This window comes from Channa argus, chromosome 5 (assembly GCF_033026475.1).
Source record: "Channa argus isolate prfri chromosome 5, Channa argus male v1.0, whole genome shotgun sequence".
NCBI classification, from domain to species: domain Eukaryota; kingdom Metazoa; phylum Chordata; class Actinopteri; order Anabantiformes; family Channidae; genus Channa; species Channa argus.
In genome coordinates, this window is record NC_090201.1 from 24,555,462 (window position 1) to 24,569,874 (window position 14,413).

Genomic DNA, 14,413 nt, shown 5'->3' on the forward strand with positions numbered 1-14,413 from the left:
CTTCTCAAACAGAAATACCAAAGAATCCCCTGTTGTAAGTTCAGATTTGTATGATTTCAGTGCACTCTTCTATATTAAAAGTTAATTATTGAATGATAAATTTAGAAAATTACACATGCAACAGTAATTCAACAATTAATTATTGTTATGTGTAGCCCTACAAATCACCTAAGGTTATTGGCCAGAATAAGACAAAAGGCCATTACTTCTCCATTGTGCACAGTTGGACATCAGTGTGGACACCTGAATCAAAAAGGTGACGGCAAGAATGACTAAAGTATAGGCAATGAAAATAAACTGGACTGAAAAATACTGCTCTACTTAGTGAGTTACAAACTGCAAATAGACTGATCAAATTCAAGCAATTTTAGTTCCTTTAATTCACACACAAAAAACATCAAAGACTTTGAATGATAAATCATGAACTGACTGACGTGCATCATTGATAACGGTTGCGCCCATAAGCACTCTCACTATCAAACACAAATAACATCAACATCATAAACAAATTCCATCATGTAGAAGTTTTTTTAACCCAAATATTGGAGGAGACACAGACCTGTGAAATGTGTGCTGCAGCGGAAATTTGTAATCACTGTCACAGAGTGCTGTGACCTCTGACCTCCTCTCACCCCTTCTGCTGCTGCTCCTCAGGCATCATCACCATCACTTCCCCCTCCATCACTACCTTGTCGTTGACTGAGCATGTCACAGCAATAAAGGCAAATGACATCTTTATCTTGCGAACTTCAGCTTCAGCCAAAACCTCCTCGCCGACGTACAGCGGTGCTGGAAATTTGATCTCCTGGTAAAGAAAGACGCAGCCTCGTCCGGGCATCTTGGTTCCAAGAACAGCTGAGATCAGGCCATTGATAAGGACCCCGTGAACAATGGGCATCTCAAAAGAGGTGGTGCGGGCATAGTCAGGGTCCAAGTGCAGGGGGTTGGTGTCGCCTGTCAGCTCGGAGAACAGCTCCACGTCGCGGGAGGAAAATGCTTTAGTGAGGGATGCTCGCTGTCCAATGTGGAGCAGACGAAAGGAGGGAGGAGCTGCTGTGAAGGACAAGCGGTACAGCTGTGGTTTGTTAAAGATGCTCCTCCACAGAAAACTCATCCTGAAGACAGCAATGCTCCTCCTTCGTCAGTATAGTTGCAGCTCTCGACTGTTTCCTGTCAACGCCAGCAGGAACGGAGACACCTGAAGATGACACAAGCGAGATTTCTCAACCTTTGGAACAAGTTGTTCAATTTTGAACTTTGGAGGTTCACTCTTAAATTTGTTTAATAAAGTATTCTGAACATAAGGCTGCACAATTTTAATTTAGTTTAATATCCATATGAAGTTTTTTAAGGCTCACCAAGTTCAATTCAAGACTTAATATATTTTAAACACTTCACAACAAGCAATGTTACTAGTTTTCTGAATATTCTGAAAACCATTTTTAAAATATTATGAAAACTAAAGTGAAAGACCATATTAAGGCCTTTAAATTCAGTGCTTTCCCTACTGTCCAGACCACAAATCTGATTTACATGCATGACAAAATAGGCCAGTATAGGGAACTTGGGTTTTAAGTACCTCGTCAGATTTATTTTGCTAATCACCCTGCACATCCACACTGACAGGTCTATGAGGGGAGAAGTAAATTAAGTCAAACAGTCTTTACATTTTTTGCAAAGAACTTGATAGTTTAAATGTAAAAAAGCAAAAACCTTTACCAACTGCTCTTTTTAACTCCATGATGCCCAATAAATTAAACTGAGTAATTTAATATAGTTTAAGAATCCTTTTCATTAAAAGATGTTCATAAGATTTAGTTCATTTGAATGCAGACCTAAAGACTGCACTGGCAGCCATATTGATGATGAGCTGGATATTAATTTTGCATCAAGTTTAATTAAAATAATTCAGATTACCTGTACTTTCTACTACTGACCTGCAGCACTCTGAAGGCACAGATCTGGTTCTGGTAGGAGCCCAGCAGAGTCAGGGAGCTCCACAGCTTCACCAAACCCCTGAAAACACACAGTGATGTATTAAAAATGCAACTAGCTAGATTCATCCCATGAAAGTTGGTTCCAACCTTCTCTCCTGCTACTACTGCTGACCTCACCTGCTACAAACACGCAGTAGAGCAGTGAGAGTGTTTTCATCATACTTCAACAGGTCAAAGTTCAATGCTGCTCCGACCTGAAAAACATAAAGACAAAAGCATGAAAAAAAAAATAGGATTTTTGAAAAGAAAATAGGTAAGAGCAGCTACATGGATGATTGGACTTTTCTATTTAGTGTTTTGCTAGTAAAACACTTAAAAAAGTAAAAACATCTCATCATGAACATTTCTGACCATAAGTCCAAACCCCATATTTGAAAGAAAGAAATAAAACCAGAAAAACTCCACAGCCACATTAACAAACTCACCTCTCCATACAAGCTCTTCAGGCCTGTGATGATGAACTGCTTCAGTTCAACTGCACTCGGTCTGGTAGACGCATCCTCCAGCACACTAAACACACAAACAAATATAATTTGTGATACAGGTGTTGGACACACTTATGCACACATGTACATCATTAATATACACAGTCCTCTGCAGGTGTTTTGGGTGCTTAAAAGTAAATTGAGGATAAATTATAATGAAACCTAAATTAAATCAATATTTTGCTGTGACCACCCCATGCATCAGGTTCCCTACTAGCTGATTTTATAATAACACGGGGAGCTCCTCTGTGCCCATCCCCTTTATTATTGGGGGTCACCTTGTGCTGCAAAAGTTCTTCTTGTCTATGAAGGTAGTTCTCTACGACTCTGGCTGCGAGTTTGTTTGGGGGCGGTTGTTATGCAGCAGAATTAATCTGGGGAGTTTCAAATCCCTCCTTGGTGGTATTGTACAACGGATAAGAATCTAGCACATCCTAAAGCACAGAAATCTTCTGCTGAATAAATAAAAAACATACAAAGGTGTTAGTGACTTACAGGCATACTTTCATGTAGTGGTATGGGGAGGCGTTCTTCAACACAACCCGTTGATAAACAGCAGATTCCTCCGTCTTGTCCGCGCGTCTCATTCTATCAAAGCACCAGCTCCTTCTCTCACGTGTCGATTAGCTAAAAACAGAGCTTGAATTATTGAAGAGACATGTTTATTTTCGCCTCGTAATACCTTTTGCAAACATAGGTGAGTTGCACTTAGTGACATAAATTGTTAATTTGATCGATATGTGCCGTGACAACATGTAAGAGGGTGTAGGATGTATTCAACAAACTGAAACTAAGTGTAACGCTAAGTTACAAATTCAAACTGAGCTAGCTAACAGAGCTCAAGCGGGACGTAGCTAGTAAACTAGCTTTACGTGAACTAGCCGGTAGCTGTGTCCTGATGAGCTGAAAGTCCTTGTTGTAACGTTTAACAGAACAGACGTTTACAGTACTCACTGCTGCGATTCCACATGAAACATAAGCAACGTGCTTATTTTGAGCCGATCAACCTCCAAACATTAAAGCAGCGCGTTGCTAGCTGCTATCTCAGCGCATGCGCGAACTCCCCAAAGAGACGTAAAATAGTGAGATGTATCACTTCATCCCAGATAACGAAGATCCAGGACTCTGCACAGTAAGCCTCACCGTGATAAGCCTTGGTTTGTTTTCATGGTGGTGAAGGAAGTTTTTAGATTATTTAAGTACCAGCAACACAGTCTTAACAAAACGCCACTACAAGCCAACGTTCAGCATTAAATCCCAATTAAATGCAGAGAAATTAATTTTAAAAAAAAGTTTGTGTTTCAGAAAAATCCTGATCAGTACTATAAAAAGGAATAGACACTTAAAATCAAAGGGAGGTGCATTACAAATTATAATCTCAGGGCTGACATTGAGAGACATACACAGACTCACAACCACAGGCAATTTAACAAGATGGGTTATAGAGATAAACTTTGGACAAGCAGAACTGTCCAACCTATTAGGCACTAAAAGTTTAGTAAGAGCAGTTTATGACAATAATTTAGTGAATAGTTTTTATTCATAAAATTATTTTCACACATAGTGCAGCAAACAGAAAGCAACCTAAATCTCATCAATAGTTTGTGTTGCAAACATTTGTCATAAAAAGAGAGAATTCAAGTTCAATTCATTAAGTTTTCTTTAGAAGAAAAATTATTGAATCATCTTTTTCGTTTATATTTTTACCTTATGAAGCTAAGGTACAGATCAAGAAATCAGACAACTCATTCACCTAGAGGATATGTTTCACTATGTGTTGAGTTAGATTAGTTAGCAGTCAGATCACAGGGGTTAACACACAATAATGCAGAGAATAAAATTAAATAAGAATGAAATACAGTTTTTCTAATGGAACATGTCCAAAATTCTAGGGTTCAATATTTCTTTTCAACATTTAAAAACAGACTTATGCTCTTGTGTGCAGTGCTGTGCAAGGTCTAAATGGGTAAAAACTTCAGGAATGTTGAGGAGTCAGTTGTATTTCACTTTTCACTGATGTAAATACTGTTGTAAAAAAGTCTTATAGAAAACTATAAAACAGCATCGTCACCAAAGTCGACATCAGTGTATTCAATATTTACAAAATTTTCTGAATCACATTCTCAATCTTCCACTTCTTCAGGATAGTTCAAACACTCGTTTCAGGAATGTTTCTTAGTAGCATCTCCATTGCATGCCTGTGTGGACAGAAAGTCCATTATTAGTTTGGCGGCTTTCCTAGGCCGCTCCATTGCCACCGAGTGGCCACAGCTGTCCAACAGCTCCACCTTGCAGCCTGGCACAGCTGCATGCAGAACATCAGCCCCTGACGCATCCAGCACCTGATAGAGCAGAGAGAGTTTTACACCAACATTTATACATTTTTTATAATTTTTTAAAAAAAATTACTCAATTGTAAAGTGAGTAATTTTATAGTTTAATTACCAACTTAATTTCCTGAAAAGGTCGGATTAAATCAAAAATCTGATTTGTCAATTTGCTAGTTTAACAGTTTTTTTTGCAAAATTAGCAAATTTAGAGCTTTTTTCTCCAACACACTTAAAAAAATTTTTGGGACAGACGTTCATTACTGTGTTACCTTCCTTTTTAATTACACTTTCTTTGGAAACTGATCAAACTTACTATTGCAGTTTTTGCCTATTCTTGTTTGAAATGAGATTTCACCTGCTCAACAGTTCATTGTCACCTCTGTCCCATTGTCTTGTTCATAATGTTCCATACATTTTCAATAGGAGACAGACCTGGTCAGTCCTCAGACTTCCAGAGGACAGACCGACTTCCCCAAGACACACATTGCCTTGATGGCAGCATATGTCTATAAAATTCCAATATATGTCTCCATGCCAACTTTGACATAAATGCATTTACAGCTACTGTGGGCACTGATGCCTAAAATGTATTGTAATCATATGTTACTTACATGTACTTTGACCTTTGACTTGCAGCACTTGAGTTTTGTCTCACTGACGTTTTCTGTTCTACAATGACCAGCTGATGAGAAGAATGACCTTAAATTGTAAAACTGACCTGGCTGATACTAAACTAGTCCTTCTTCAAGAACGCTTACTCCCTGAAACTCAGTTTACTGTTTATCACTCATCTGCACTGAGGCACCAGCTGTGCTCTAAAAGGCTCCTTAGTAAGATTTTTTCTTTGTCACTTAAGTGCTTGTTTGCTGTGTGATCCAAATGATTAATTAATTTGTGTTACTCATTTTACAAATGTTGTATTTCTCTTATTATTTGCAAAGCTCAACAATACCCCCCCCCCCCCCTTTACAATATGGCTTTTGCACATTTAGTAATAACAGTCTGAAAGATCTGCTTTGTTTTTGACAGGGATCATCTAATGTCTTTCTGAAAACAGGCTGAAGTGTGGATTTTCTGCACAGAATTAATGTTTGGCCAGAATATTTTTACTATATTAGCTACAGTAGAAAGAACCAAATTCTTTGCAATCTTCCTTGCAAATGTTGTTTTTGAACTTATTTGGTGGACGGACCAAATGCATAATTTATACCAAATTATGATCCCCTCACCCGAATAATCTAACCAAATAATCCAATAATTTTAAAATGATTCAAAACAGATACTTAAATATTTTATAAACTTTGCAGTAATATCGTACCCCTGTCCCAATAAGTTTTTTAGTGTGTTGCAGGCATCAAACTCAAAATTTGCTTATATAAAATACAGTTATGATGGTCAGTGAAAAATTGGAAAATTAATTAATTAAAATTAATGAATCACAGATTTTAGAGATTTGGACTAAAGTAAAGTTAAAATGTTGAATTTTTCTTCTAGATCGTATTTGTAGTTTTCATTTTACTTAAATAAATCCTTTTTAAAAAATCAGTGCATCTCTTAAAAAAAAAAAAAAAAAGAAAAAAAAAATCTATATGGAACATGATGAAAATGGGTTGAGTAGCACCAAAGACATAATGGCATGAATGTTGCTGTACTCGGGCATATGTCTAGAAAGGCATTTTTTTAAAAAGGCATCAAATTATCGCTCGCTGTGAGTTATTTACCCGGTCCTCCTTTCCCCAGATGACCTGCAGTGGTGATGTGATCAGATGCAGTCGTTCCTGCAGCAAATGACGAGACTTTTCTCCGAGGATTTCCATGAACACTTTACAACAACAACGAAACAAAGGGGACAAAAGAAAGCACACGCAGCAACAGTTATTAATGCACTGTACAAAAATACAATCTGAAATAGATTCATTTGTAAACTGTAAGAAAAGTCTACATTATAATAATAGAAAATTCTAAAATAATTACTGAAATTATCACCTCTATAGCTATACATTTAGTATAAGAATAAGAATATTTATAAGATTTTTTTTATAGTACTAATTGATATAAATTTGTTAAATTGATTTACTCTATTTGACTGTTGTCTAATCATTCTCAGTTTAAATGTTTGTGAGAAAAGGTTGAGGGCTTCTAATAAGAAGTATCTGTGCAGGAAGTGTATTATTGATTACCAGTAACTTCATAAAGAAATTAATTAGTTGATGAAAACTTTTTTACTGATAGAAATTATCGAGACAACAGGTAAACGTAAAGAATCAGATATTCAAATTTGGAGCAGATCACAAAACATCTTAAAAAAATAATTTAGATTAATAAACAAATTGAAAGTAATGACAGCACTTAACTAAAATTCTCATGCACTGAGCTTTACGGTATATTATTAGAGGATTTTTGTTCTGATTTTAAAACTGCTGTAAGCGATGTACAATGTTCCCTGCGATATGGGCTTGCTCTGTCTTTTTTTTTTTTTTTTTTTTGTGGGACTGACCTTCTCTGTAGAAACCATTGTTGGGGATCCTGTTGTCGAGGACACCCTGTAAGACCTGACGACAAACAGACAGATATATTCCCAAATACGACACCAATCTTAAAACAGTTGCGACGACATTTAACTCATAAAAATACTGAATGCAATGATTTGCAAATCTCATGCTGTTGTGATTGATGCAGTATGTAGCTTAGCATTGTCTTGCTGAAAAATGCAAGGCCTTCTCTTCCGTTGTCTGGATGGGAGCATATGTTGCTCTAAAACCTCCATTTACTGACCTGTTGCCAATTAACCTAATTAGTTCGTTGGATGCTCCTTCATTTGTTTTTTTATTTGCTGCCATTACTTTTCCAGCCTTTTGTGGCCCCTGTTCCAACTTTTTTGAGAATGTGTTGCTGCCATCAAATTCAAAACAAGCTAATATTTTCCATGAAACTAAAATGTCTCAGGTTCAATATCGGATATGTTGTTTATGTTGTATTGTAAATAAAATATGGGTTGATGAGTTTTGTAAATCATTGCATTCTGTTTCTATTTATGTTTTACACATCGTCCCAACTTTTTTTTTGATTGGGGTTGTATTTCAGCAGTACTAGGTGATGGATGTTAATGCTACCAACAATACTGATATATTTTGGACTGTACCCCACATAGTTTAGTCCTGTACCTGTCGAGGGAAGTTCCCAGGATTGTGAAAGCAGAGTTTAATCATGCATTCCACCTCATGGAGATTGGTGGGGATCAGAGGGATCGAATCTTGCTTCTGAGTCTTCTCCATCTCCTTCAGTTGAGTGACAAACTCAGAGTCTTTGGGATAAACCAGACCTGGAGAACAGAAAGGAAGAGAGAGAGAGGCAGGTGTTTATTTTAATTCTACGTAAAACTGAGACATCAGATCACATCATTTTGTCAATAAAAGAAACAAAGCACTAATTGGCCATCAACTGCTTTTACCTGCTGGGCATATCAAGGTGACACTGGACAGAAAGCTAGGGTAAGTAGCAGCGTACACTCCTGCAACATTCCCACCCATCGATGTCCCGACCAGGTGAAAAGGTCTTTTATCCAGACCGACGCTCTGCACAAACTGTACAAAGACAAACAGAGAGACAGAAACATTACTCTAGGACGGAAAAAAACGTGTATTTAGTGCAGCATCTCTTACAGATGTGGTCTTAAAAGTTCACAGGTTTTCGCTTACCTGTGGGAGCAGAGGGTGGTCAAATGGGTATATTTTTCAATTGTGGACAAATGCAGCCTAAATGTTACACCTGTTTCCAGGTATTATGCTAAGATAAGCTAAACTTTTGGCTGAATTTCTGTCCTAAACACCCAGATATGATGTTTCCGTATGCTCACTCACGTATTCTTTTAAAGAAGGATTTAAATATAAACAGACAAATGGACACAGACCTGGTGGATTCGAGCAACCTGGCCCTGTATGCTGTAGTCTTCAGGGCCAGTGCGACTTGTCCCCTCGTGCCCCGGCATATCTACACACACCACATGCTGGTTCCTGGGGAGGTGCTGCAGTGACAAACAAACACACCTAAGTCAGACTGAAATGCAAAGTATTTGTTCCAGTCACTATTTGGGACACACCTGTTTACCTATTTTTTTCCATCCCTCCTTCCTTTCTTCTACCAATATTTCCTACATTTCTCCCTTATTTTTTTAAGGTTTTCCTTAAAGTCTTCTTCAGCTACATCCCTTTAGTTGTATTCTAATTTTTTTTTCTCCTCCCACCTTCCATCCATCCATCGTTAACTTGGTTTTATGGAAAGATCATTTGTGCGTAGTTTAATGGTTTTACCTTGACGACAGGCAGCCACATGTCCTTGGTGGCAGAGAAACCATGCAGCAGCAGCATGGATGGCATGGTGCCTCCCACCATCCCACGAGTGGAATAACAAAAGCGATAACTTCCACTATAAGAATAGCGGAGCACCAGCCCCAGCCTGCGGCGTAAGTACCTGGATAGGATTAAATAAGGATTACTAGAAGTCATCATGTGCATGTGTCACTTTGCATCTGCAAAATGTCTCCAAGACCTATTGTAAATATAGTGATCCTGCTAACACCACAGATGTTGCAGATGTCCTTCCCTTTCTAATCCTCCAATTCCGACTGTTGCAGCCACCTCACCTGGTCACCTGTTGATTAAACACCACCTAATATACATTGTATAACCAGCCTTTTTCCCCCCAGTCGGCTGCCAGATCGTCTGCACAGACTAAAACAAAGTAGATTTACAGCATTTTCTATTACCTGTCTCTTATAGGTTTCTCTTATGGTAAATGGCCACTTGTATAGCACTTTTATCCGAAGCTCTTTACAATGTTGATTCACATTCACACCCAGTCTCACACACCGATGGTGGTGGCTGCCATGCAAGGTGCTCACCTGATTTTGCAATCTTAAGTCTGCTGTTTGTGTTTGCACCCGGGTTTGTCTCTGCATTTGGACTTTGACAATTCTGTGTTTGCCTGCCTGTATACTGAGTATGCTCACTCATGTCTGGACACTCCGGCGGCTCGTTGCTCTGACTCTGCTGCTCATAGCAAAAAAACTGTTTTTAATCATATATGCCTGTTTGTCTTAGTGCTTGTAGATTCATTTGCATCTGGTCATTGTGTGATCATCACTTTTTAGTTTGTGAAATGCATGTCAGTGTTTTTGAACCTCTTTTGAGCCACAGGTGAATTAGATTAAAAAAAGAGATCAAATAAATTAAAATTGGAATCTACTTTAATGTTATAGTGAAAATTGATTTTGCTTTTAATGTGATTTTTTTTTGACAGCAACATATATTGCAAATCCCCAGTCTTTTGTTTTAAAGAAACCAAAAAAAGTTCTCCCTGTGCACAATGACTTGCTTTTAGAATCATCAAGGTTTTCCAGTTTTAGTTATTGAACTTATGCAAATTTCATACTTTAACTGCACTATGTTTATTTTATAGTACAAGTTAAGTTAATCAAAAAAAAGACAGCTACCTGCTGTATTTATTTTTATTTATTTATTTGTATTTATTATTTAACTATTTTACTGTTTGTTTTTTTTATATTATTCTGAGTTTTCTAATGTTAGATTAGAAATAGTGCGACTACACACACCACATGCAAATTGTGTAATTGTGTAAAAAAACGGTAAAAAAAAAAGTGGATAAAACTGTTGAATCACAGTGACTCAGAACTTCTGTTGTGTGTGTCGGTCTGTGTGTGGGGGGGAAACACGAAAAACAAGCAGTTCTTTATAGCTCGGACAAAGTTTGCTGGGGCGAGGTCACACTAACTCCTGCTTCTTTATAATACGGACACAGTGACATTACAGAACAGCAACAGCCTACTGTTTGGAGACACAGTTTGTAAACCATCTCCACCTTGAAGCAGCCACAACAGTAAAATAATGATGACAAACTGAGGACTCAGGGTTAAGAATGGTGCTTTTAAAATAATCTATTACTGACGAAAGCCTTTTTCACATTTAGTAATTTGGCAGACGGTTTTCATCCAAAGTGACTTTCACGTCATATGCAAAGCAAGCAACAAATCTAAGAGATGAAATGCTTGTGTTTTATGAGACACAAGATGTTTTTTTTTTTTTTTTTTAAGATTTAAGTGCATAGGAAGTTGTGGAAGAGTTCTGTTTTGTGGTCAGTTTCCAGTCTAACCAGTCTGTTGTTTTGTGTGTCATGTTTGTGCTTTTACCAGTTGTAGGCCTTAAGGAGGGTTCCAGGCCAAAACATGAAGGAGCTGATGAAGGCCAGGACCGGGAGGACCAGAACACCTCCTGCCAGCATTGTGCAAACACAGAACTCCATCGTTGCAACACTCCTTTCAAAATAAAAACACAAATTTTTCTCTTTCTCTGAGCTCAGTTTCTGACATGTGGATGACCCAGTTCCCCAGCAATGTTCTATTTGAGTTAAACAACAATTAAAGACATATCATATTTAGTGCAGTTACACTTACTAGGTTTTTAGGTTTTGATGAAAGTCTGCGTGATTCATAGGTTTTGATAATATCACAAAAATAGTAGTTTTCTTAATACAGTAAACAAATATTTTAGGTGTGTCCCTCTTTACCTGCAAACAAGATTGCAGTTTTGCAGTTGCAGTTTTTCTGACACCTGTTAAAAACGTGGGACAGGACACCAAATTTCCGACTTCTAAAAAAAAAAAAAAAAAAAAAAGGAGGAATTTCATTGCGCAATGTTATGTTTATGTTCAGGAAAGACATATTAAAACACGATGTCTTTATCTAAACTTTGTTATTTTTTTGTAATTCATTTGCAGGTTAACCTTTTCCGACAGTCACGCCCACTGCTGTGACGTCACAAACAACCTGATTGTTTAGTGTTAAAAGCAATTTTAGCAATAAAAATCTATTGGTTGCATTCGAAGCGTGTTCGTTTGCTGAACTCATCCGCACAAGGAGACTATAACCATAACTGACATGAGCTGACCCTCATATGTTTTACCAAACTGTACTTAACGTATACGGTTAAGAGTGAACTTTGACCCCCTGTACACCAAAACCTTCTCCACTCACGGGACCTTGTGACATAATTCAAAGCTTTGCAAATGAGCTCAACTGCAAATGAGTTGTGATATAGTTCCGTTACAAAAAAGTCGTGTCAGAATAAACCGCGGAAACGTGACTAACAAATGAGAAGTGTGGTAAATTTGTCTTCCTTTAAGCAGATCCTCTCTGGCCTTCTGAAAGCTGTTAAACATTGTTTTCATAGCAGATACAAATATAATTCAGACGCACGTGTATTCGGTTTATGACCGTGTCCTTTAGGTGCAGCTGAAAACATCCCAGTTCAAACATGATCCCAACACGGAGCCTGCAGCTTCAACTAAACACACCGCCCGACGAAACAACACGACCAGAGGCTGCAGCGAAGACAAATTCACCTTCACATTGTAACACGTTCAGTTTCACCTGTGCAGGAGAAGCACTTTACCTGTCCGAGGTCTCTGCAAAGTGTCACCACCGGCTGTCCTCCACAGCTCGCTCTTCCTCCTCTTCTTCCTCCTTCTTCACTCACATTACACAACAGCCTTTCATCTGCACTTAAAGAGAAAGTGCAATTAGAGCTCGGTGCTGCGTTCACGTACCGAAAGTCGATGGACGGGCAGACAAATAGACAGACAGACAGACAGACAGATAGATAGATAGATAGATAAGTAATACTTTAAAAGAAGATTCATTAGTAATGTGTAAACAGTGATTGTGGTTTCATATATACAGCTTATTGTACACATTTACAGGTTTGTTGGTTCAATTGCAGCTTTGTCAATGTAATTTGTAATTTTCCCACAGGATCAATAAAGTTTTAGTCGGCATAAAAAAGTGAACAGTATAAAATAAAAATGGGCAGTGGAGTGCAAAATTACATATATGAATTTTTCATGGATGTTAACAAGGTGAAATGTAAAATGGGTAAATATACTGAAGTATGACTACATACTGTATATACTGTATGAGTCAGACTTACAGTGCAGATAAGAAACACAATGAAAAGTCCAGGTGAGCAGTCTGTAGCGTTTTCTGTCCCAGACATTAGAATAATTACACAAATGGATGCAGAAGCACACACACACACACAAACACACACACACACCATATATATAATATATGTATGTATGTATGACGGAAGAACATTTTGTGTGTGTGTGTGTGTGTGTGTGTGTGTGACTGTGTGTATGTGTTTGTGTGTGTGCGTGTGTGTGTGTGTGTGTGTGTGTGTGTGTGTGTGTGTGTGTGTGTGTGTGTGTGTGTGCGTGTACTCCACAGGAGGGCGCCACTATCTCAGGTCAGATTTTATATTGTAAAGCTCCACATGCAGTTGCTGCCTGACATGCATGTGACACCTGTAAATCTAAATGTACTGAATTAAAACTACATGCACTAAATATAGAAAACAAAAAAACAATGTTTAAAATATTAAATTACAAGTCCTGCATTCAATGAACCAGTTATTTAAAAAAAATCCAATTACAACTTATTTTCAGCATATGTACTTAAAGTAGCAAAAGTTAAATTTAACACAGAAAATTGACCAATGTCTGATTTATTAGGTGACATATTGAATTTTAGGGAATCAAGTTTTTGCTTTATTAATAAAAACAAAGTAAGACATTTGAAGGGGAAAACCCTTTATGATATTTTGGATAGGATTGGGCTTAATGAACATTTGTCAGAGATTTACTCTAACTTTATGATATGTAATTATGACCATATCGTATGAATACTGACTGCCGTTTGCTCTGGTTTGTGAGAAAAATATCTGTCTCATTTAGTTAAAACAACTAATTTGCTGTCATTGCATTTTTCTAACTCAGCAGACAAAGTTTGAACTTTGGGCAAAGCAATACCTAATAGAGAGAAAGTGTTAAAGAACAGATTCTTTGTAAAGCCTCCGTGATGATGCTGGGAGCTATTAAATGCCATAACAATCTGCAAACTAAATAAGTCTGTTTTTGTTGGGGACTAAAAATATCCTTTTCTGGTTTTTCTTTCATGCTTTAGGAAGCGGCTGTCAGACGGTCAGCTGGATGACACAACTGCCCAGGAACGCTGGCCGAGAAACTCGGGAATTCTTCACATGCCTGCAGGGAGTAGGTCACACACACACACACACACACACACACACACACACACACACACACACACACACACACATACACACCCACACAAAGCTATGTAACATTTTGGACTGAATGGATTAAGTTGTATGATCTAAAACAGAAACTTATTACCGTTTCTGAAAGCTGAAGTTTTTGCATATGAACACTGGAACTTTAACCTGTTATACACAAACATTTTTTAAAGTAACTTGTTATGTGCAATTAAATAAAAGTTAATAGTTAATATAAATAGTGGATCTTGCCTCTAGTTAAAATTTCTGCTAAAAGTCTGAACTTTCTGCCACTAATGAAAATGTCCATGTGCTAAAATGACATGAAGTGTTGTAATTTTGTGTTGACATGCTGGTTATAAACAAAATATTAAAACTGTTCTCAGTTATGCATACATCTACATTTTAGCATGTTTGGTGTTTGTACTGTAAATTGCAAAATACAAAATACAGTTAAC

At 37.5% G+C, this 14,413-nt stretch overlaps 3 protein-coding genes across 5 annotated transcripts; all 3 read right to left on the reverse strand.

Annotated features, from left to right (window-relative positions):
• Positions 1 to 351: 351 nt before the first annotated feature.
• LOC137126990 (hydroxyacyl-thioester dehydratase type 2, mitochondrial-like) lies at positions 352 to 1,114 on the reverse strand. The gene has a single exon (XM_067503233.1). The coding sequence runs from the start codon at positions 1,112 to 1,114 to the stop codon at positions 629 to 631; it is 486 nt and encodes a 161-aa protein (XP_067359334.1). The 3' UTR covers positions 352 to 628.
• On the reverse strand, positions 1,060 to 3,103 carry rpp14 (ribonuclease P/MRP 14 subunit). Its single transcript, XM_067503234.1, has 5 exons — positions 2,978 to 3,103; positions 2,423 to 2,507; positions 2,115 to 2,191; positions 1,938 to 2,016; positions 1,060 to 1,198 (listed from the first exon to the last, which is right to left on the reverse strand). The coding sequence occupies exons 1-5, from the start codon at positions 3,067 to 3,069 to the stop codon at positions 1,142 to 1,144; spliced, it is 390 nt and encodes a 129-aa protein (XP_067359335.1). The 5' UTR covers positions 3,070 to 3,103; the 3' UTR covers positions 1,060 to 1,141.
• A 733-nt stretch (positions 3,104 to 3,836) lies between these two features.
• On the reverse strand, positions 3,837 to 12,405 carry LOC137126988 (monoacylglycerol lipase abhd6-B-like). 3 transcript variants are annotated; one of them, XM_067503231.1, is made up of 10 exons: positions 12,279 to 12,376; positions 11,395 to 11,477; positions 11,018 to 11,143; positions 9,123 to 9,282; positions 8,723 to 8,836; positions 8,264 to 8,396; positions 7,977 to 8,134; positions 7,310 to 7,364; positions 6,534 to 6,634; positions 3,837 to 4,824 (listed from the first exon to the last, which is right to left on the reverse strand). In XM_067503231.1, the coding sequence occupies exons 3-10, from the start codon at positions 11,128 to 11,130 to the stop codon at positions 4,645 to 4,647; spliced, it is 1,014 nt and encodes a 337-aa protein (XP_067359332.1). In that variant the 5' UTR covers positions 11,131 to 11,143; positions 11,395 to 11,477; positions 12,279 to 12,376; the 3' UTR covers positions 3,837 to 4,644. The 3 variants fall into 3 exon arrangements, with proteins under 3 accessions (XP_067359332.1, XP_067359331.1, XP_067359333.1); XM_067503230.1 differs by lacking the exon at positions 11,395 to 11,477 and having other exon boundaries at positions 12,279 to 12,405; XM_067503232.1 differs by lacking the exons at positions 11,018 to 11,143; positions 11,395 to 11,477 and having other exon boundaries at positions 12,279 to 12,388.
• Positions 12,406 to 14,413: the final 2,008 nt, after the last annotated feature.